Source organism: Muntiacus reevesi, chromosome 6, assembly GCF_963930625.1.
Source record: "Muntiacus reevesi chromosome 6, mMunRee1.1, whole genome shotgun sequence".
NCBI classification, from domain to species: domain Eukaryota; kingdom Metazoa; phylum Chordata; class Mammalia; order Artiodactyla; family Cervidae; genus Muntiacus; species Muntiacus reevesi.
This window is the reverse complement of record NC_089254.1, coordinates 25,744,863-25,768,418: the sequence shown is the minus strand read 5'-3', so window position 1 is coordinate 25,768,418 and position 23,556 is coordinate 25,744,863. Positions and strand designations below refer to the sequence as shown.

At 36.4% G+C, this 23,556-nt stretch overlaps 1 protein-coding gene across 10 annotated transcripts in view; it reads right to left on the bottom strand.

Annotated features, from left to right (window-relative positions):
- HDAC9 (histone deacetylase 9) overlaps positions 1-23,556 on the bottom strand; it is a 912,538-nt gene that overhangs the window by 434,452 nt on the left and 454,530 nt on the right. For 6 of the 10 annotated variants that reach the window (XM_065939953.1, XM_065939948.1, XM_065939946.1 and 3 more), the window contains 4 exons: positions 13,244-13,485; positions 8,876-9,041; positions 7,810-7,936; positions 5,248-5,369 (listed from right to left, as the gene is read on the bottom strand). In XM_065939953.1, coding sequence (XP_065796025.1) covers positions 5,248-5,369; positions 7,810-7,936; positions 8,876-9,041; positions 13,244-13,485 — 657 coding nt within the window. The remainder of the gene's footprint in view (positions 1-5,247; positions 5,370-7,809; positions 7,937-8,875; positions 9,042-13,243; positions 13,486-23,556) is intronic. The other 4 variants (XM_065939945.1, XM_065939952.1, XM_065939951.1 and 1 more) reach the window with 2 other exon arrangements.

Sequence of the window (23,556 nt, the reverse complement as noted above, 5' to 3'; positions counted from 1 at the left end):
ATCAATAAGAGCTCTTCCTATAGGAAAGAAACAAGTCCGCTGCTATTTTTGTACGCCATACTAGGCTCCCAAATGCCAGATAATGTGCCAAGTTAACAAAAACCTTTATTACCATCTTGACATTTAGCATTTCAAGAGGCAGAGAGCTTACAGTGAATACTTTCTCTCTTTCTCCTCAGTTTCCTCATTTTATCAATAAGGTGGCAGAATACAAGTCTTTAAAAAGACTTTCCACAACAATAAGCGATTCAGTTTTCACTGATGAAAATAAATGAAATTCAGTTTTTTATCAACTAGAAACATAAAATTAGGGGCTTCCCAGGTGGGGCGGCAGTAAAGAACATTCCATCCATTTAACCATTTCCTTAATCTTACTTATGATTCTAAGTGCATGACATGCATTACTTAATTGAATCCTCAAAATAACTGTGTGAACCAACAATTCAAGCAACATTTATTCAATGTTTATTCAAGCAACATTTATTCAAGCAACAATAATTCCTATCTTACAGATGACAGAGAGATGACCTAAAGAGGTTAAAAATTTCCTTAGATTGAGCATCTATATTTCAATCCAGTAGTGCATTCAAAGCCTGTGTTACTGTGCCACGTGAATGTATGCTAAGTCACTTCAGTTGTGTCTGACTGCCAGGCTCCTCTGTCCATGGGATTCTCCAGGCCAGAATACTGGAGTGGGTTGTCATGCCCTCCCCCAGGGTGTTTTCCTGACCCAGAGACCAAACCCATGTCTCTTAAGTCTAATGTATTGGCAGATGGGTTCTTTACCACTAGTGCCACCTAGGAAGCCCCAGTGCTTCCAATTCTGGAAAAACTGTTGTAAGACTGATCAGAAAGAGTATATTTCAGTCATTGTAAGCAAGAGGCACTATAACAGAACTAAGCCAGAGAACTAAGATACACAGAAATACCCCAGTTCTAGTCAATCTAGAGTAAGATTCTGAGTGAATATCTGTATAAATGTCAGTGCTATCTGTGCAGAAACGTGTGTGCATGTCCATGTGTGCACATGCACACGTGTTTGTGTGTTGTGAGAAAGACAGAGAACTAGAAAAAGGAAGAGAGAAAAACAGATCAAGAGAGATGTTAAAACGCTGTTTAAAAATCTCCTTGTACAAATTCTGGATTATAATAACTTGAAAAGTTCACCAAGGTACCACTACATAACTTCTAACTGCTATACTGAGGGAGATTTATAAAGTTATATGTCTCATCTCTGCCTTGTTTCCAATTACTCAGTGTGGAAAATGACATTGGCCTTCCAAAACCTTAACTTATGTTTGGACCCCTTCCATCTTTGAGTCTTATTCTACTGCTGCTGACCATTAAAAAGAAGATTTCAGTGAGGCTGGAGCAGCCTTACTAGCCCAAGCCAAGCTTTAGCTTTACATGGCTTGTGCTCTTTAAGAGGTTAAATCTGGCCAGCCAGCTCTCTTTGTTCAGAAGTATTAAATGGAAAGACTGTAACACTCAAAGCAAGGCAAAGTTCATTGGGTCAGACCCCAATAATATAATGGAGCATAAAACCTCTAGAATTTTTTACCATAATATTTTATGAAACATATGCACACAGTCATTGGAAAAGAATCCAGTTCAAATGGTTTTGAAGGTCAGTTCAAAATCACTGCATATGTAGTATCTCTGTGGGAAATATGTTCTATTTTAGAAATAGCTGGACCCAAAAGCTTCCTTTCCCTATTTTATAGTTTATTATCAGTCCAGCACTGTATTATACTGGAAAAAAAAATCACCTACTACCACATGATATAATTTGCAGCCAATAAAACCTAAAGTTCAGCAAAATAATACAAATTTCAGAATCAACAAATTCTTGTGTTATAGAACAGAGGCCATCACAGGGTAATTCTAAAAGGAAGCACTTACTTAAGTGTGGGCAATACATAAAAATTAAAAACAATTTTCTTATTCTCAACTTCATTTGAAAGCCTTTGACATTCACCGTTAGGAAAAGAGCAGAAGACTATCAATTCCTGTATTTCAAAGAAAACTGAAATAGGAACTGAGTAGAGCTAACCATTCACAGAATTCTGAGGTTTCCAAAAAGCCCAAAAGGTATGAGCAACTATGATTCTCCTTAGGGGAAGGAAGTAAAGGTCCACTTTGCATGACAAAGGTCAGATTTCTGCAGGCAAATGAGACTTCTGTGGTTGACTGTTCCAAGGCTCCCCTGTCTGGCTGAGTCCTGAGAGGTCAGGAGAGGTTCTGAATTTAGCTCACAGCTTTGGGAACACCCCTGGGGCCACTTGATACATTTTAAGGTCATTAGGACTTTCCTGACTCTGGTTCCAGCTTTAGTTCCTCAAATCTTGCTAGTGTATTCTGGCAATTCAGCACCAACATAGGTTAAAAAGAAAATGAAAGCATTATTTTTATTATTATTATTATTATTATTAAAGTATTATTATTAGTAGTATTAGTATTATTAGTATTAAAGCATTATTAGTGTTATATGCAGATCAAAAAGATAGAATCCACTTAACAACTTCTTTTAAATCTAAGACTGAATTCAATGCCATTCAAGTAGACCTCAGAGAGTGATAACCAGGCATCCACAGAAAAGCGAGATTATTACAGCTGTCCTGGTATTTATACTATATGATCAATGCCACTTCTCCTGATTTTATTTAATATGATGTAGCTTTATGTGAAGATTATCCTAAACAGTTTCCTCAATCTTCACATATGTCTAGTTATGATATTTTATTGCTTATTTTTTGTAATAACTGTTGAGTCATTAAAATACGACAAATGCTGAAGTAAAAACGATTACAGTACTTCAGTGCCTTTCTATTTAGTGCAAATATACATCTAAACTTTCTCACAGTGAACTGGAAATATACCAAATAGATTATATTTACAAAAGTTGGAAGACTTCCGCCTATTTGTAATTAATGAATGGTATCTCTAAGTATTTTAGATAATGTGTAGAAAACATCTGTATTTAATTACATCACACTTTTCTCAGACAATGGGAATTGAGCTAAGGAATATTTTGAAACCCCTATAGAGATGTAAAAGTATTAATGGCTTTTCAAGAACTTTATTGACACAATGCTGGAAATGTTTGGTTTTGCAGGTCAGCAGCCTTGACACTTCGTAAATAACAGATATTTGATATAAAGGGAAGAAACTTAAAATACTGGGCAAATACAGAAAATACCTCACTAGAAAAGATGGGGGCTGCAACCTTCCACTATTATTACCTATCACATAAAGAGATACAGAAGAAGAGTGGAATAAAATTTTGTAACATATAAGCAGGGTTTCTCTTTGAATTTTGTTGTGGGTTGAGAAATTCTACAAGAATAAATTCCTACTCAATCTTCAGAGGAAAAATCCTAAATTGTTCTCATGGGAACAGTGGGACACAAAGAATGGGTTTTTAGTACTCGTCTTTAAGTATTGACAAAGATCAAATGTGCTTTCTGGGTGCTTACTGGCTCCAAATGCCACTACTTTTCAAAGTCAGTGTCAGTTCTGCAGTAGTTTTCAATCTCCCAGTGGTAAGAATATATTCAAAGGCTATGTGCACAGCAGGGTAGACGTCTTTCCCCCTGAATGTAACTGTATCACTCATCAGTAACCTCCTGCCAAAAGGGGACTCATGTTTTCTTTCCTTTTAGTGACTCCTCAGGCTCTTGAATGCCAGTCATTGCCCTGAGACCTGGGGCAATATTCACATAATCTCTGTCAATAGTTCCTACACATGCCATTGGTGCAACTAAATGTCAAGACTGCAGATCAAAGTCCCCACATTCTAAAACCCATGTCCTTTATGGATCAATTTTCATAAACTATATGCCATTTTAGAAATATGTGGAGGCTCACTATTCGCTTTATTCCTTTTATCCCAGAGAAGTTTATTTATATGAAAAGTGATCTGATTGGTAGATAACAGTGTGAAATTCTCATGCATTACATAAAACATTCTTTCCTTTGTATTTCCTTTTATTGAAATATTTTACTCTACCTAGTATCTTACAGTAGAAACACAAAAGCCTTTGGTCTATTAAAATAAAAAGGTACGAACTGCTTTGCAATACTTGGCCATCCTTCCCCAGTGCCTGGTACAATATGGGCTAGATGATAGAGCAAATTCTTACTAATGATTGATTTTATTTTTAGAAATTCATTATGCTGGAAGTAAATTATATGACAGAAAACAGCTTCAGCATGTGTTTTTACAATCTATTTTCAATTATTCAAAATTGCTTGGGAAAATGAATGTAATTATTAAAAATCATTTTTGTTCTGTAGATTTTATATACAAATTACACAGACCTACACTTATTCAAGTAGATCTGAGTAAAATACAATGAACCAAACTATCTGCTCTGAATATCTTTTACATCAATATTAGTTATATTTTTTAATTTAAAACTTTCTCTTAAGAACTATATTTAGAAAATATCAAAAGATTTATAACATCTCGTATACAAATACTATTTATGCCTATGCCTAGCTAAAGTTTAAATACATTTATTATAGAGGAATAGAGCATATAACACATTAGATATGCACATGCCAGAGAGCTAAAAAGGAATATGGGAAAACAAATACAGACCTTAAAGCCATAGAGTTGTTGACTAAATTCCAAATTTATTCCAGATTCATCATCCCAGTTCCCCTAAGCAAATTTTAATACAATCACATGAGATTATTAGCTACAAAGCTTCACGATGACTTCTATAATCTGTGAGACATTACGCAAGTCACTTACTCAGAAGGTAAGCCTTGGCCTTGTCTGTTTTAGTAAACAATTACAATTTAAGGTTTTTAAAAGTGTGAGGAAAAAGAAGAATATTATTTCCATTTTTCTGGTAAATGAGTAAGGCTCAATAAAAATCCAGATAATGGAGGAAACTACAGAGGTCCTCATTAATGGAGAAGATTTAAATTTTCTGAGAAATCAAACTTCTATTTTATTTAATTCTCCTCTTCATTGTTAATAAGAAAATAATTTGTCTAAAATCTAAATGTGATTAATCAAAAAGTTACTTTGATAATATATCGAATGAATTGATGTATTAAGAGAAATAGGAGTGTGTGTGTATCACGCATACATATTTGCTTCTGCTGAGGGCAGAGGTCGGAGAGTCTAATAGCTATGATTACAAATCCTTTGACATTCCCCTAGACATATGGCAAAATAAAACTACAGGAATGCTATGGGAGAGCAAGTGAAGTCTTCTTGTGAAACTTACTTACCAGTTTTTCGAAGGGGGAAATCATCCTTTGCATCTTGTGCTCCAGGTAATGTGTATTTGTAGGATGGAGGCGTTCCACTCAGGGGTGGAGAGCTTTGATCCAAAGATGTGTGGTGGGCAGCCCTGCAAAAGAAAAGAGCGCTCACCATTTGTCCCGGAGTTTTTGCTGCACACTAGTCAGCAATAATCGGTTGCGTGTGCTGCAACATGTATCTCAGCTGTGTTTATGCTCTTGCTTTTTAGCGTGTACAAACCACAGCCTCACATAACCAAGTCCACTTTAGCAGTATGTTGTAGAATGATGCAGGATGCCCAAGAATGCCCACTGTGTGTTTGGTCATGTGGCCACATAGAAAACTTTGCTTCATTAGAGGAGAGAATTTACAAAGAGCTTGAGTTTTGGTATCTGAGATTATTATGTGTGTTTTCTTAGGAGCCATTTTAATGGAAAAGTCATCATCTGAATCCTTTTTGGTCAGCCTTGCAGAACAACCAAGGTAAAAGTAAACATACAGAAGGACTTCATTTTTCAAAATTGCTAGGTAGTCCATGAAAGCACATGGAGAGACAGTACTATGCCAAGAGACCCAGGTTTCCTGATTTCGACAGCAGTTCCAAGGTAAAGACTGAAGACACATTCTTCTTTGTATGAAAGTGAACTCTCAAAATGTGTTGTCTTTCCCGAATTAATACAAGTGAAAGAGATACAGTTGTGTCACTGGAGAATAGTTCAGGACTGAACATAGACTACTCAGCCAATATAAACATCTATAATCATTATATATGAATAAGACATTAGATAGGACATAGTATCACCACCATGATGATTCTACTAGTATTATTTCTTCAAATCAACAGTCTCAAGAATTAGCTAGTTCATCAGATCACAATTGGCAAAAAAAAGTATTAAGTTCAGATTTCACAAATTAATGACTTATGGCTGGCTATCTAGGAGTTGGATCCTACTGTTCAGTACCAAAAAAAAAAAAAAGATTGCAAGTAACATTGGAGAGCCATGTCGAATATATCCAAGGGAACAGCTAAAGAATTTTCAGCTGACAAGTTGCTTGCATGTAGCTGCTTCCCACTTTTAAAAAAAGGAATGATCTTTTCTTAAAAGAGGCTTTAATTTAGAAGGGATATGAATTAGCTATAAATTATATATGTAATTTTAGGTAATAAAACAAAATGTGTTTTTCAATATTTTGATGTTGATTGAACATGTGGAAATTTTCTTCAGGGATTGGTTTTTCAAGTCAATTGATATGCATGGTAAAAATTACGTAAACCATTAAAAATTATTTATATAGCATTCTGGAATCTGCCTTATTTACCTTTTTGTTTTTGGATGCAGAAATGGGAAGATACTTATAAGACAGAATTAGAAAAACAATAACTCTTTAAAATAGAACTCCTGGCATGTTAAAATGTCAAGATAACAGAGTATCAAATAATCAAGCATTTACTCCCTTATCCTTATGATGTGAGTAATTAAAAATACGCAAGTATAAAATCCTAAACATATTTTATAAATATGAGAGGTGAAAGCGAAGTCGCTGTGTCGTGTCTGACTCTTAGCGACCCCATGGATTGTAGCCTACCAGGCTTCTCCATCCATGGGATTTTTCAGGCAAGAGTACTAGGGTAGGTTGCCATTTCCTGCTCCAGGGGATCTTCCCAAACCAAGCATCGAACCCAGGTCTCCTACATTGTAGGCAGACGCTTTTACTGTCTGAGCCATCAGGGAAGACAGATAAGACAGAGATGAAAGTATAATCTATTAGTCTATATTGAAATATGCTTTGCCTATCAGTTTTTCTCCTGATTTTTAAAAATGTCACCTCCCTCATACTTTACAGAAAGAATTGTGTGTTGCATAGTATCTCTTTACTTGACTTGGAGAAACAAGGTTGCATAAAAAACTGTAATACCACAATGTATTACAGTCAATTTATATGTTAAAAACTAATCTAATCTCATTTTTCAGGGTGGGCAGGGGTAAACTGGTCACTGAAAACTTAGATGTATCAGTCAGCTACTTTTCTTGTCTTCCCTTCTCTTCCTTCGTCTTTTTATTTTTTTTTAATTGTCAAAAATCTTCTGGACTTTTAAAAAGTAACTCAGATCTCCATCTTATATCAAGCCAAGTTAAATAAAATCTCAACCAGCCAAATCTTCAGTAATTATTGTAAAGATATCAGATGTACCATCTGAGAATAGAAAAATGCAAAATATGAATTAATTTCTATGCCCCGCCCTATATTTATCATTTATTCATTCTGCAAAGAACATGCATAATACTTTCTAGCCCTCAAGGTGGTACTTACTAACACTTATTTCAGAGCTAATCTCTGTTACGTACTTTACCACATTATTTTACAGGACCTTTCCAGAAATCCTCTTTTTTACAGAGAAATATTCCAAGCATTAGAGAATTCAAGGAACTTGCCCTCGGCCATATAGCTCAGAACTTGGCAGGCCAGGGATCTGTGCCCAGGTCGACTGAATTGAGAACCTGTGATCTTTACCCCTGGGGATGAAGAAAGCCAAACGCTGAACATACGTGTACCAGAGCTTGGGATGGCGGCTCACGGAATGATTTTTTCCATTAGTTGGAGTGTCTTTTGTTGCTGATTTACTCAACAGGAATTCTTGAAGCTTCTGTTTTACTTCTGTACTTGCCACTGCCCCTGAAACACACACACACAGAAACAGATGGTGATTTGGGGTTCTGTCCTTTCCTGCCTCTGGAATATTACTGGTCACAGCATATGAGTTTTCCTATTAAAAGAAAAAACGAGAGTCTAAACAGGCTTTAGAAAATGACATAGTAATGTTTCATAACTACTGCTTCAACTGCCAATTTTCAAAAGACCTCCGATGATTTAATTGCTTTTACAGAAAGGGGATTCCCAGAATTAATAGTAGTTTTTTCCTAAGCTTTAAAAAATACTGCTGAGGAATGAAGCACCGTTTTTTAAAAGTCAGGAATCTTGGGGGACCATATAAGTGATTAAACACATTAAAATGAGCTCTTCTGAATTTCTAGTTTTCAAAACCTAACAAAAAAAAAAAAACTCTTTTGAGCATTAAACAAATAAATAATGCTGACAATTTCAGTTCAAGTCATCACATTTCAAACCTTGCTACGACCTGATTTTGAACTGACCTCATGCAGGGGAATTATTTGGATCTGTCTCCCTCTTGTGGATAGTTTTTTTTTTTTTTAAACACAAGTTCTACTTTAAATCGTTCCAAAGTCTGGAACGAGACAAGGTTTGATTTATTAAAGAGCAATCACTACTTGAATGGGAAGAAGGTGGAGTAATGTGGAAGTATGTTTATTGTTAAACACAGTGGCATAGCCATATTGCCTTAGCATAATGTTATTTTTAAGGTGCAAAATAAAAAACATTATCATCTTTGCCAAACAAGGTTAAGTTTACTTCCGAAGATGACTGTAGACAATGCAGAGAGCTGACATGTGAATGTCAAAGCTTTACATTTGGGCCCATAATTTATTCTTTTACTTAAACACAGACAATTTTGACAAGTTTAATTCCACTCTTTATCAGGCTCCTTTCTTAATGACAGTCAGCTAAAGATGAGGGAAGAGATCCATCTTTTACCCTGGTGCCTCTTACTTTCTCGTCCTCTATCTTTGCCTCTGAGAGGAGGAAGCTGCTGTTCTCTGCGATGCCTCTCTACTTCCTGTTCTTGCCTCTGCTGCTCCAGTTTCTGCTCCTTTTCTAGCAGTTCTTGCTGCTGTTTTATGGCTAGAAGTTCCTGTTGCAACTTGCGAGAAGAGAAAGACATGAGAGTGTGCAATTTCTTTAGGCTTCATAGTCATCAATGACCAAAATCGAAATGTTATGAGCTTTTGGAACTTAGTTCTATTTACTTTACATTTTACCCCCTTCTTTTTTTTTTTTTATATTATTTAAATCTAAAGACAAGCAACTAATGCCATTGTTTTACTGTCATTAACAAGCAAGTTTTTAGGTAGCTTCATTACCTATGCCGTCCTATCAGAATATTACCAAATTCACTCAGATCTTCAGTTCCTTGAGTGACTTTTCTTTGTGCATCTGAAATATAGGATACAGCGAAGAAAGCCAGGAATTTCCCAGAAGTCTGTTTTACCAAGTCCCTCAAAACATAAACAACTGAAATCTTAACTTCTTATACTAAGAAACAGTAGGAACATAATCAAACTGAGTAGAATAGTGAGATATGAATTACTTTGGGGAAAATACATCTGAAATAAAATGAAGGTTAAAAGTTTCAAAACCTTACAGAGAAGGTTTTCAATAGATGAATACAATCCCTAAATGCACCACAAGCTATTTTCTCAAAATAGCAAAGTCTAATTAATTAGTTCACTCAGCATACAAAACTCCTCAGCTATAGACTGGTTAAGAAGAAATCACTTCCATAAGACTACACTTTGATACACTACTGTTTGGCTGTTTGAATCCCTTGAATTAACTTCTAAATAATGTACAACATGAATATAAAACATTCTTAAAAACCATTTGAGTTGTCAATTTTCTCAGACTGTGAAACAGACATTGAGGAATAATCGTAAATGTGCCCACTGAGAAATAACTCGAGACTGACTTCTACCAGGCTCTGACATTACTAGATACAAGATCTAGACAACTTAATAAGCTACTCAGAGTATGGGTTCCTCAGATATAAGACAGAGTAATAATCTCTCATGCATTATGTTCAAATTGCATATGAAATTTAGGTTGCAAGTTTGAACAATATTAATTTTGTTTTGATACTAATGAAGTTAGTATAATTCGCTGTTTACATGAGACAGGTGCCTAAGACTCTGAAATTTACATTGAAAAGTAACAGAAAAAAAATTATGTGGAATGGCATGAGAGTTACTGTGGAGCAACAGGAAGCCAACTCTGCACGTCAAACAGGATAGCTTCTCTCGTCCCAGGACATGGTTAGAAGCATTTCTGGTTTCCTTCCGTATTACAATCTCTGGCATTTTGGATGTGCTCTATTAGTCTCTTAATAATAATAATTCTCTTTTCTAACAAAAAACTTCATAATTCTGCTTAAACTTTGCCTTAAATGTTAGTTCTATACAGATGCTGGGGTTGGTCACATTGATTTAGTGTGCCACCCAAAGCCCAAAAGGAAATGAATGTTACTCTCTCTTAGGCATCTAGAAAAGCACAGAATTTAATTGGCACAGCTACCATTCATTGCTGAGGACTGCAAGAATGAGGTTTAAAAAAAAATTCACTCCTCCAATTTCAGATGTTCTAGTCCAACACAGAGGCGGAATGAAGTAGCAGCTTTGGAGGCAGACAAGGCAAGATTACAAATCTTTACTGGTTATGTGACCCTGTAATGTGACCCTACAGTATTTCTCTGAGCCTCAGACTACTAGGTGGAAAAATGGGACAATAGCATCTAATTCAACAGAGGTTGATTATGAAAGCCAAATTTTTAAAACACTAGTATAAATAAGTAAAGCATCATGCTGTGTCTTTCTTATTAAAAAAAAATAAATGAATGTTAAAAGTATCAACTTTTAGCCTTGTAATATATAATACAAAACAGTAAAGTTAAAAAGAAATGAAAGCAAAAACACTTTTTAAACTTAAAGGGAAATTTTAAGTATGTCTTTAGTTTCTGAAAAAGCAACTTATTACTCTAGAAAATCATTCCAAAAACTAAGTTTTCCATTTAGCTATCTCAGAATCATTTTTCTCCCCCCTTTTCCAATATTTTCCAGATGTCAGTAAACCTGCTATATACTACTTTGTTTGGGGGCAAAGTTACAATTACCTACTTGCTACTATTAACTTTTGAGTAAAATCAAATTACTTTAAATTTTTAATATTGATCTTTACAACTATCAAAAGCATCAAACATAAATGAAAAGATGCATATGAAACTGCAACTTATTAGTACTATCCAATATTCAGGGCAACATGGCTTCCATAACACGGCAAAATGAACTAGATATGCAAATCTTAAAGTATGGTAAAGAATATAAATTTTACTCATTCATCACTGCCATCTTAAGATGTCTAGAATGATTGAAGAAATGAATCTAGACATCACTGTTACTATTACTGTTTCAAAGGTCAAACTGAAATAATGTTTAAGAACCATTTAAAAAAAAGTCTATAAACTAAATGAAGGTTTCCTACATTGCAAAATATAGCCATGATTCCATATGGGACTTAAAATCCTCATTCTTATTTTTAAGGTATCTTACAGATCAATTGATGCTTTTGAACTGTGGTGTTGGAGAAGACTCTTGAGAGTCCCTTGGACTGCAAGGAGACCCAGCCAGTCCATCCTAAAGGAGATCAGTCCTGGGTATTCATTGGAAGGACTGATGCTGAAGCTGAAACTCCCAATACTTTGGCCACCTCATGCAAAGAGCTGACTCATTGGAAAAGACCCTGATGCTGGGAGGGATTGGGGGCAGGAGGAGAAGGGGACGACAGAGGATGAGATGGATGGATGGCATCAGTGACTCAATGAGTTTGAGTAAACTCCAGGAGTTGGTGATGGACAGGGAGGCCTGGAGTGCTGCGATTCATGGGGTTGCAAAGAGTCGGACACGACTGAGCGACTGAACTGAACTGAACAGATCAATAATTGGAAGAGTTCTTTTAGTAAAGTTCTTTTAGTTAAAGGAAAAACACATTACCCTTTATATCAGATATCAAAGAGCTTTTTTTAAAAAATAAGATAAAATAGGCCTGCTGGCTGAGGAGTTACAAAATAAGGAACATAGGGAGGAAAACGCATCTTGACCTTCTCAGACACTATAATAATCAGTACGGTAAAAGTTTATAATACTAACATAGATTAATTACCTATATTAACACCAAGTAAATGTGTTTGTACTTGATATGCAAGTGAGTAAAAGATCAAGTGCCTATATACACAATATAATAAAATATGAAATAATATCAAATTACCTTATTACAATAATACATTAACATAGTTGAGTCATTTTTTGAAGGAGTTAGACATAAAAAACTTTATTATAAATATTTGCTGCTTCATATTACTGTCATAATAAATTCAAAGTAAGCATCTATTAAATCAGACCAAAATAGCTTTGTTTTAAATATCTTCATCAAGAAGTTGAAAGACATTTACAAATTAAACTGAAGTAATACTTATCTCTGATGATACAAGAGACTAAATAGATATAAACACATCTAGAATGATCTTAAAATAGTCAATCTCAAAAAATTCTGGGATATGGACATAATTCTCCTAGAATAACTTAATTAAATAACTTGGGTCTCAAATTATCAACTACTCCCAAAAGTCTTTCAATAAATTCTTATCTAATCTATTAGACTTAAATAAAAACACTGAAAGCATCTGTACCAGTTTCTTTACATATATTATATATATATATATATATATATATATATATATAAAATTCTATCCAGCTTTTCATTATGTTATTTTTTTGTATGTATACATTATGAAGTCTTTTCCATAAGGAAGATTAGGGCATATCCAGGACATCTACTTATAGACCAAAGACAAAAATAAAAAAAAATTAAAAAGGCTCTCTCTTCACATAAAATGATTAATTTATCCTCTTTGGTAAACAGTCTGTAGATTCTTTAGACACATAAAATGTGTCTCCTCAGGCTCATGGTTCTTCTTGATGGAGAGTAGATGTAGCAAATGGACAAAATTATGTAGAAGAGAATCTTAAAAAGGGTAAGAAGTTACTATTCCCAGATATTGATTCTATAAACTAACTGATAAAGGAGTTGTAGAGGCCCCTCTCCAAGAAGCAAAGCAGGATTTCTGCCAGAATTCCTTTTACTTACCCTAGGTTTTCACTGGTACAACCCCAGTTTCCTCCCAGCCATGAATCCGTATCTTTTCAGAATGAAACATCACCCCTGTGCTCCCTCTTATGCCCACGTTACGGCGCAAACACCCAGAGTCACAGTTAGAGACAAAGAAACGCTTGCTACCTTGATGTGCTCCTGAAGCTGAGCCTGGTGCTGCCGTGTCAAGTTCTCATGCTGCTTCTGAAACTCCGCGATCAAAAGCTGCTTCTGGATCTGCTGCTGTTGCTGGATGAGGAGTAACTCCTGCTGCAGTTGCTTCTCACGGACAACAGGGTCCACCACGGGCATCATCATCCTGAGGTCTGTTCTTAGGTCTAAAGGCGAGATGGGCTCCAGGCCCACAGGAACCTCTGACTTCACATCGACTGGAGAAACCAAAAAAAAAGGAGGACAGAAGATTAGCACACTGATTTGGAAACAAATTAGAAGTGAAAGACACTTTACCCTACTAGATTTCTTTCAATGCACCAATAAATTTAGTTCTGTTTTTTTACAAGGATGATAAAAAGGTCTTCTGTACATTAGATTTGATAAAATGCTGATTTTCAGCTAGCACTTTGTACTTTGCCATTAAATCTTTCACATTTCCCCTTTTCAAAGAGATGACTCCAAAGATTCACAGGTATCAAAGTTGTTCGTTTATAACACTTATTCTACTGGACCACTGGTCAAATTCAAGTTGACTTAAGATAAAAAATGCAACACTATTGAGGAAAAGATGTCATGTGATATTAGAAAACTTCTAACACAAACAAATTTGTACACTTACGAACATTTTTGTTTGTAATCAGAAGATACATTCCTTAAGAAGTAAAGCTTATAAAATAAAGAAGTAAAGCTTATAAAATAATGTATTTGTAGGGCTATGGAACCTAGCAAAGAAAAAGTATGAATATGCATACTAATATGTGGGAAATGGTGGGTAGAAAGAAAATACAGACCCAGTGTAGACAGAAGTCACCTAATTTTCAATTAAATAATTGGGAAATTTTTTTAAATTATGGGAACTGGAAAAACATGTTTCTGTAAATGGACCTTGACGTACAGGTTGCCAATTTCCAAACTCTGCTTTAAATCTAAATGCCTGTTCCCATAACATATAAAAGGATGTGTTACCTTCTGGGTAACTGTGTTATTCTGAGTGTGTTATTTAAGTTCTCTGGGTTTCAGTTTCCTCACATGTAAAATGGAGATAATTACCATTAACAGTAACAGCACAGAGTTGTTAAAACGATTAAATAAGATAATTCAAAGACTGACAACACACAGCATACTTCTCAATAAATGCTTTTTTAAATTATGTAAAAGTGGAATTTACTGTGTATTAGACTAAATCATGAAGACTGTGAGAATAACCAAACAAAAATATTAAGAGTAAATATGAAAATAAAATTGTGCATGGTTTCTATTAAATATTAGAAAATAAAAACACTAAAACTTATAGAAAATATTTAAGGCAAGAAAACAAATAGAGCTAAACAAATAAAAAAATCTACCTTCACTAAAGTAAAGAAATGCAAATTTTAAATCAAAATAAGGCATCATTTTCTAATTATTAAGTATCATATTTCCCCGGAGAAGGGAATGGCTACTCCAGTATTCTTGCCTGGAGAATTCGACAGACAAGGGAACATATACGTGATTCATATATATGCATACATGTATGTCCAACAGGGCGAACATATGACCAAGCAGACAATTGTATACTGCAAGTGGCACTGCCAATCAGTTTAAAACTTCTGAAAAAGTGATATGTGATATCACAATTTGGTGATAGGTAGCAAGAGGAATTAAATATTTTTACCATTTGATTCAGGTTTGCCAACTCTTGGAATATATCTTAAGGAAATAAAATTAACACAGGAAGAAACAGTTCAACGTCATATTGTTAACTAAAGTATTATTATTTTAACTGAAATCATCAATTACAAGGAGATGTCTAGTAAAATATGTCACATCTATTTCATAGAAAATATGTAATCATTGAAAACAATGTTTATGGGAACAGGAAAAATGCTGTTACAACATTAAGTGAAAGAACAACAATAAAAGTGACATATACCCTATGATAACTCTTTAACTATAATTTAACTTAGTCAATATACATTTATTGAGAACCTTAAATTCCCAAGTTGATTCTACATGTTTGGGTTAATTAGTAAAACAAAAAGACAAAAACATTCTTGCCTTCATTGAGCATATATTGTACCGGAGATTTAATGGTATTAGTCTCTGAATTCTACTAGCTAAGACTGGTGAGATAAAGAACAAAAGAAAGTTGTGTTTTAGGTAGAAATATGAGTAATTGCCCCCTTTCTACTTTTTCATATTTTTACAATTGCATCTAATGCTCCGACTCCTACCCTGAGTAACTTAAATTTGCAGATTGCTGGTTGGAAACTATGAAGTTAATATTCCATGTGAATTTAAGAGTTATTTTCAGCAAGTCAAGAAAGGCTAACAGAAATTGTTAGTAGAAATTAAGGCTTCAAACACTAAATGAAATATTAATATCTTGCTTACCATGTGAATTGTGTGTACATAGAGGTTTGTGTGAAGAGGCATGACTGTGCACTGGTATGCGGGCAACCTGTTATCAATCTTGGTTGACAACACTGGTGAGTTTTCAACATATAGATCAGAAGAGTTTGCAGTTATTGTACTGACATGTCATTTTAATGAAAATGGGAAAATGATTTATTAATAAACCATAGTTTGCTGAACAATATTTCTAAAACATGATATTTGCAAAAGAAAAAATGTTAACTTTGACAAGTTTGAAACTAAGTGAGAATGAGGGCCTGTAAGAACTTTGGTCACACTGTCCAGTGTAGAACTGTCAATTAAGGCTCCGGAGTAACATGAGATTTTGAGTATTAATTTATGGAGGTGGCATTATTCCAATCAAAAGCAATGGCGTTAATGATATACTTCATTTCTACACTGAAAACACCAGAATAAAACCTCAGTATTTACATGGACATCTCAATAAACATATTTAACCCTATGAATGCAAAATGTAAAATTTCAAGAGGCCTGGGATCTCTCCTTCCTGGCATTCTTATTACCTGTAAACTATAATGATCAATTCCCCACTCCCCAAGAAAAGAAAACAAAAAAGATAAGGAGAAAAGAGTCCCAGAACTCTCTGACACAGCTAGTCTAAGACTCAAAGGGTAATTTGACTTCTTAACCTGCTATCCCAACAGAAATGATTGTGTCTAACTGCTTGCCTTTGTTCAGAGACTAATCACTAAATTGTGAAAAATCACCCTCAACTTACAAAAACCGCTCTTGATTATAAATAATTGCCCAAGACCGAGAGAAAGCGGCAGGCAAGATCCCAGTCTTCCATCCAATCTACTCGGCAGCAATCCACATTCCATTTGTCTAGACTAAATATAGCGGCGTTTACACAAGAAATCAATGGTGTTTGCCGAGACGAGAGCGCAGGCATGAATGTTTCATCAGCCCCAGAGAGAAGCGGCAATCAGCAAACGGGTGGTTCTGTGTGGGTCATCTCTGGCCTGCTGGATCAGCGCCTGTTACTTGGACAATAGCTCATCTCTGTCTAATCATAATCATATCATAACCATTCTTTCTATTTTTAACACTAATTGCATTGTGGGTGACAAAGGCTCATCGTATTCCAAAAGGGAAGATGGATTTTTCTTACATCTTTGGTGACAGGCTAATAAGCCTCCCCAGGAACAATAACAGTAACTCAATACCAGGGCTGAGTTTCAACAAGTTACAGTCACCTACACATCACAAAATACGAAAGAAAGGTCACTGTCAACAGCTGTTGTGTTATCACAATGAGAAATAATCAACTTACAGGGAAAAATAACAAGCAGCTTTAACAATGAGGAAATGGAATCATCACCGTTCACAACATTTCTTGTCTAGGAGCACGCAAAGTCCTTACAAATTACTTAGAACAGGTGGCCAGGGATACACAACTTAGAAGGAAGTTGATGATAACAAATAGTAGCGTTAGCATTTGTTGTTGCTCAGCTGTGTCCGACTCTTTGACTGTAGCATTACTTATGAGTGTGTGTGTCATGGACTGAAGGCTGTCAGGGTCCTCTGTCCATGGGATTTTCCAGGCAAGAATACTGGAGTGGGTTGCCATTCCCTTCTCCAGGGGATCTTCCTGACCCAGGGATCAAACCCAGGTCTGCTGCATTGCAGGCAAACTCTTTACCAACTGAGCCACCAGGGAACAAATCCAATTTTCTTTTTTTTTTGCCTTCACCATGGAGCATGTGGGATCTTAGTTTCCTGACCAGGTATCAAACTCCGTCATCTCCTGCATTGGAAGTACAGTCGCAGGCAAGTCCTATCAAATCCTATTTTCTTAACAGATATAACTTTACTTGGACTCACCCACTATTTGTCTGAGATTTCAAATACATGCCAAGATACACACACACACACACACACACACACACACACACTATTATTCTAATACCAAATGCCCTGTCGGAACTTTTCCACATCTAAATTAACTAGTCTTATCAATCTACAAAGTTCTACTCATTCTTTCCTCAGTGTCTTTCTCAATTATTCTTTGACAGTTATTCCTTCTTGTGTTTAGCATTTATCAACTCATGAAATTTTTAGAAATAGTTTTTAGCTTATTAAGAAACATGGACACAGAAGATTCCATTTCAAAATATAAATCTCAGCTCATATAAATGTGTACGATAACTATATTTATTTAAGCAATACATATTCTTGTTCAGTTGTAATTAAATTTCTTTAACAAATACCTTTTTTTAAATACCAAGACCATTAAAAAGTTTAAGCATGTTGCTTAAATCTTCACTTTAGATGCTATTACTTATGGCACAGGTAAATAGGAATAATCTTCTTATGTTCAGTAACAGGACTCTCTGGTTGCTTCTCTATCATCTGGCTTACAAACAAGAAGCCATCCATTTTAAGAATGTTTTAAGTGAATAACTTGCAAACCTCACGAATGGAAAAATTCTAAGAATGCAAATTTTGACCATTTACAACTATCACAACAATGGTTGAAGCCTGTTCATGCTGTTCCTCTGAATGAGATCCCGAAGCAGTGTAGTGCAAAGCACAGGCTTTCACAAAAAGAAAATGGCATAGGGACAATCTCCCACCAATTCATATGTGTCAATTTAGTTAAAAGTTGAGACTTGAAAAACTGTGACAAAAATGGAACCATGTTTAACTACATATCTCAGTTAATACTCATAGTCACAGCAGTTAAGCTAATATTCAGGACACCCCATTCCACTGCTACCCAGAGACAGTTTATGTGGAAATTAAGTTCTCATACCAAGAAATGGTTGACCAAAACCACTTGCAGGTGGACATATGAACAACAATTGCCAGATCTGGGGAAACAAATGTTGCTTTGATCATCTGTTCAGCTTCTTTTGTTCCTCCTTTTCCTGCACAGAAATCTGTGGGAGTTTGGGCCTGCAGGCTCCACCCATGGGAAAGGCTGCCGGCTGTACCATTTTGTGCTCTAAAATCAACCAGTCAAATATGTGGGCTTCTCAAGTAGTTCGGGGTTCAAAAAAGAATGTGGAATAGCTCTCTCAGATATGTGTGACCCGACTCTTTCCAAAGTACAGCCTATAATAACAGTTTAAGTATATGGGAAACTCTGCAGGAATTTATATGAAACTTCATCAGGAATAGGTATCTTTCACTAATATTTTCCTATTTGCTTCTTTTCTGCAGGCTTCGCTAAGGCAGGCTGGTCCTAGTAACATATGTCTACATGTTTCCTGATGATACCAGCTCCTTTATGAAAATGCTCAGTTCCAAGATGTTCACTGATACTTGTTTGTCAGGTAGTGCCAGAAAAGATTGCGACTTGCTCAGCAGAGTATGTACTGCCACGTCCTGCCATTTCTGTACTGTCTGGCCAAACCAAAATTAATAAGGAATAACACTGACACCCACTGCCAATTAGCAAGCTATCTGGTTTACTGTGCCTTAAACTCTTTGTATGCACATACACAATTCTATTGATCACCTGGTCAGCTAACTCAAGTATTAAAATACAATTTTCACTGTGAGCCTTCTTGAAAAGAAATTGGAGAGGTCTTGGAAAATGGATGGAAGAATGTCTGTAAGTAGCACTTACAGTCTTTGTCATATTGATGCAACTTCACGTGTAGGATGTCAATCCCACCCGGAAGAATGTTAAACTTTGCTCTGGCACAGCAATGGGGGATACCTAGCTTTTGTGATTCTATCTTCACTGCCCCTTTCTCATTATTGGTTACATTGATCACCAAAGACAGTTTTTCTGGTAGAGTCTGTGGGCTTTGGGAAACAAATAGAAGAACTTAAATTTTTCCTTCCTTTGACTCCATAAAGCTGATTTAAATTCATTTAAACCACCCTGAACCTTAAAGAAGGCTGAGTGCTGAAGAACTGATGCTTTTGAACTGTGGTGTTGGAGAAGACTCTAGAGAGTCCCTTGGACTGCAAGGAAATCAACCCTGAATATTCATTGGAAGGTCTGATGCTGAAGCTGAAGCTCCGATACTTTGGCCACCTGATGCAAAGAGCCAACCCATTAGAAAAGACCTTGATGTTGGGAAAAATTGAAGACAGGAGGAAAAAGGGACGACAGAGGACAAGATAGTTGGATGGCACCACTAACATGGACGTGTGTGTGAGCAAGCTCCGGGAGACGCTGAAGGAGAGGGAAGTCTGGCGTGCTGCAATCATAGGGTCGCAGAGTCAGATATGACTGAGCAACTGCACAACAGCAACAAAACCACCTTGATATTTCCGTTTCTGAAATCCCACTACCCCTTCATAACCCATTTCTTTTAACATTGATTTGGAACCAAAGCAATTCAACTTTGTGATTTTATGAACACTTTTATGCTTTATATCTTTTTGGTTATTTTTGCTATTGTTGTTCATCATCTATCGCTCCCTTCTCTTTCAGCCTTCAATTTTTCCCAGCATCAAGGTCTTTTCCAGTGAGTCAGCTCTTCGCATTAGGTGGCCAAAGTATTGGAGCTTCAGCTTCAACATAAGTCCTTCCAATGAATACCCAGAGTTGATTTCCTTTAGAATTGACAGGTTTGATCTCCTTGCAGTCCAAGGGACTCTCAAAAATCTTCTCGAGCACCACAATTCGAAGGTACCAATTCTTCAGTATGCAACCTTTTCATGGTCCAACATTCACATCTATACATGACTACTTGAAAATCCATAGCTTTGACTCTATGGACCTTTGTTGGCAGTGATGTCTCTGCTTTTTAATACACTGTCTAGGTTTGTCATAACTTTCCTTCCAAGGAGCAAGCATCTTTTAATGTCATGGCTGCAGTCACCATCTGCAGAGACTTTGGGGCCCAAGAAAAGAAAATCTGTAACTGCTTCCAGGTTTCCCCCATCTGTTTGCCATGAAATGATGGGACCAAATGCCATGGTCTTAGTTTTTTGAATGTTGAGTTTGAAGCCAGCTTTTTCACCCTTAATGAGAGGCTCTTAGCTCCTCTCCACTTTCTGCCATTAGAGTGGTATCATCTGCATATCTGAGGTTGCTGATACTTCTCATGGCAATCTTGATTCTGGCTTGTGATTCCATTCTGGCATTTCACATGATGTACTCTGCACAGAAGTTAAATAAGCAAGGTGATAATACACAACCTTATCATATTCCTTTCCCAATTTGAATCAGTCAGTTGTCCTACGGCCGGCTCTAAGTATTGTTCTTAACCCACATACCTGTTTCTCAGGAGACAGGTAAGGTGGTCTGATACTCCCATTTCTTTAAGAATTTTCCACAGTTTGTTTTGATCCACATTGTCAAAGGCTACAGTAGATGTTTTTCTGGAACTCTCTTTCTTTCTCCATGATCCAACAAATGTTGGCGATTTGATCTCTGGTTCCTCTGCCTCTTTGAAACCCAGCTTGTACATCTGGAAGTTCTCAGTTCATGTAAGTGCTAAAGCCCAGTTTGAAGGATTCTGAGCATAACCTTGGTAGCATATGAAATAAGCATAATTGTAAGGTAGTTTGTAAATTCTTTGGCATTGCCCTTCTTTGGGACTGGAATGAAAACTGTCTTTTTCCAGTCCTGTGCCACTGCTGAGTTTTTCAAATTTGCTGACATCTTTTTTTGGAGTTGTTCTAGAAGGTCTTGTAGGTTTTCATAAAACCAGTCAGCTTCAGCTTTTTCAATATGAGTGGTTGGGGCATAGCATAGGCTTGGATTACTGTGATGTTCAAAGATTCTTCTTGGAAATGAGTCAAGACCATTCTGTCATTTTGAGACTTCACCCAAGTACTGCATTTCGGATTTTTCTGTTGACTATGAGGGCTGCTCCATTTCTTCTAAGGGATTCTTGCCCATAGTAGTAGATATAATGGTCATCTGAATTAAATATGCCCATTTTTGTCATTTTAGTTCACTAATTCCTAAGATGTCAATGTTTACTCTTGACATCTCCTACTGGGCCATGTCCAATTTACCTTGATTAATGGACCTAAAATTCCAGGGTTCTGTGCAATACAGTTCTTGACAGCATCGGCCTTTACTTTCACCACCAGACACATCCACAGCTGAGCATCGATCCTGCTTTGGCCCAGACTCTTCATTCTTCCTGCACTTATCAGCAATTCCCCTCCGCTCTTCCAAACTGGACACTTTCCGACAGGGGGTGTTCATCTTTCAGTTCCATATCTTTTTCCTTTCATACTGTTCATGGATTTTTGTGGCAAGAATGCTGGAGGAGTTTGCCATCCCCTCCTCAATGGACCACATTTTGTCAGAACTCTTCACTATGATCCATCCATCTTGGGTGGACTGCACAGCATGGCCTATAACTTCACCAAGTTATGCAAGCCCCTTCACCAAAACAAGGTTGTGATCCATGAAGGGGTCTATTATATCATAGCATAAGGCTAACAGAGAGCTGGTCTAAGCCTGATGCCTGTTTATATCTTGTTCTTCTAGTTCTTTGCCTCAATAATTATATTCCAGAATAAATTCTTAAGTATAATGTAGTTAATACTATCTAAAGAGATATCAGACTGTTTAGGGCTGTATGTATCTAAAATAACGTTAAAATCACTATTCTTATAGTATTATCAGGTTGACATATGACTTTTCATTTATACCTTTATTCAGTGAATATTTGTAAAGCAATATTAAATGCCAAAACAGATTTTAATCAACAAGAGAAGGGATTGAATTCATGTGCTTCCAAGAACTCATGTGCTTATGCACATCAACCCATAAACCAATGTATAAAACATGATGCATTAAATGCAATGATATTGATGCTCCAGAATCCTACCTGGACCCTCTTCTATTTCTTCTCCAGGACTCTCAATGGAGATATTAATATTTTCCTTTCCAGGGATTTATCTGCTTTCTATATGGTGACATTCTGTCTCCAGCCTAACATCTATTCTAAAATTGCCACCGATAATATGTATAAGTCACAGTTCAAAAGCAGCAATTCTTCAGTGCTCAGCTTTCTTTGTAGTCCAGTTCTCACATCCATACATGACTACTGGAAAAACCACAGCTTTGACTAGATGGATCTTTGTTGGCAAAGTGTCTCTCTGCTTTTTAATATGCTGTCAAGGTTTGTCATAGCTTTTTTTCCAAGGAGTAGGTGTCTTAATTTCATGGCTGCAGTCAACCAACTGCAGTGATTTTGGAGCCCCCCAAAATAAAGTCTCTCACTGTTTCCACTCTTTCCCCATCTATTTGCCATGAAGTGATGAGAATGGATGCCATAATCTTAGTTTTCTGAATGTTGAGTTTTAAGCCAACTTTTTCACTCTCCTCTTTCACTTTCATCAAGAGGCTCTTTAGTTCTTCTTTGCTTGCTGCCATAAGGGTGGCGTCATCTGTGTTTCTGAGGTTACTGATATTTCTCCCAGCAATCTTGATTACAGCTTGTGCTTCATCCAGCCCAGCATTTCGAATGATGTACTCTGCATATAAGTTAAATAAGCAGGGTGACAATATACAGTCTTGACGTACTCCTCTCCCGATTTGGAATCAGTCTGTTGCCCCATGTCCAGTTCTAAGTGTTGCTTCTTGACCTGCATACAGATTTCTCAGGAGGCAGGTAAGACGGTCTGGTATTCCCATCTCTTGAAGAACTCTCCACAGCTTGCTGCGATCCACACAGTCGAAGGCTTTGGCGTAGTCTTAGAGCAGAGGTATTACTGGTGCTCTCCATGTAGCTGTCTCATGCGGCTTTTTCTCCAGTAACTCTGATCTCAGTTTGTGCCCCCAGAGAACACGACAGTGATATCTGACTCCTCTTTTCCCTCTAGATTATCCATACAGAATCAACATAAATAACTTTTTCCACTCTTAAATATTTTTTTAATTCTTCAAGCGCTCTCTACTATCACTGCCTATCTTATGAAAGCAGTCTACTGTCACTTTCCTG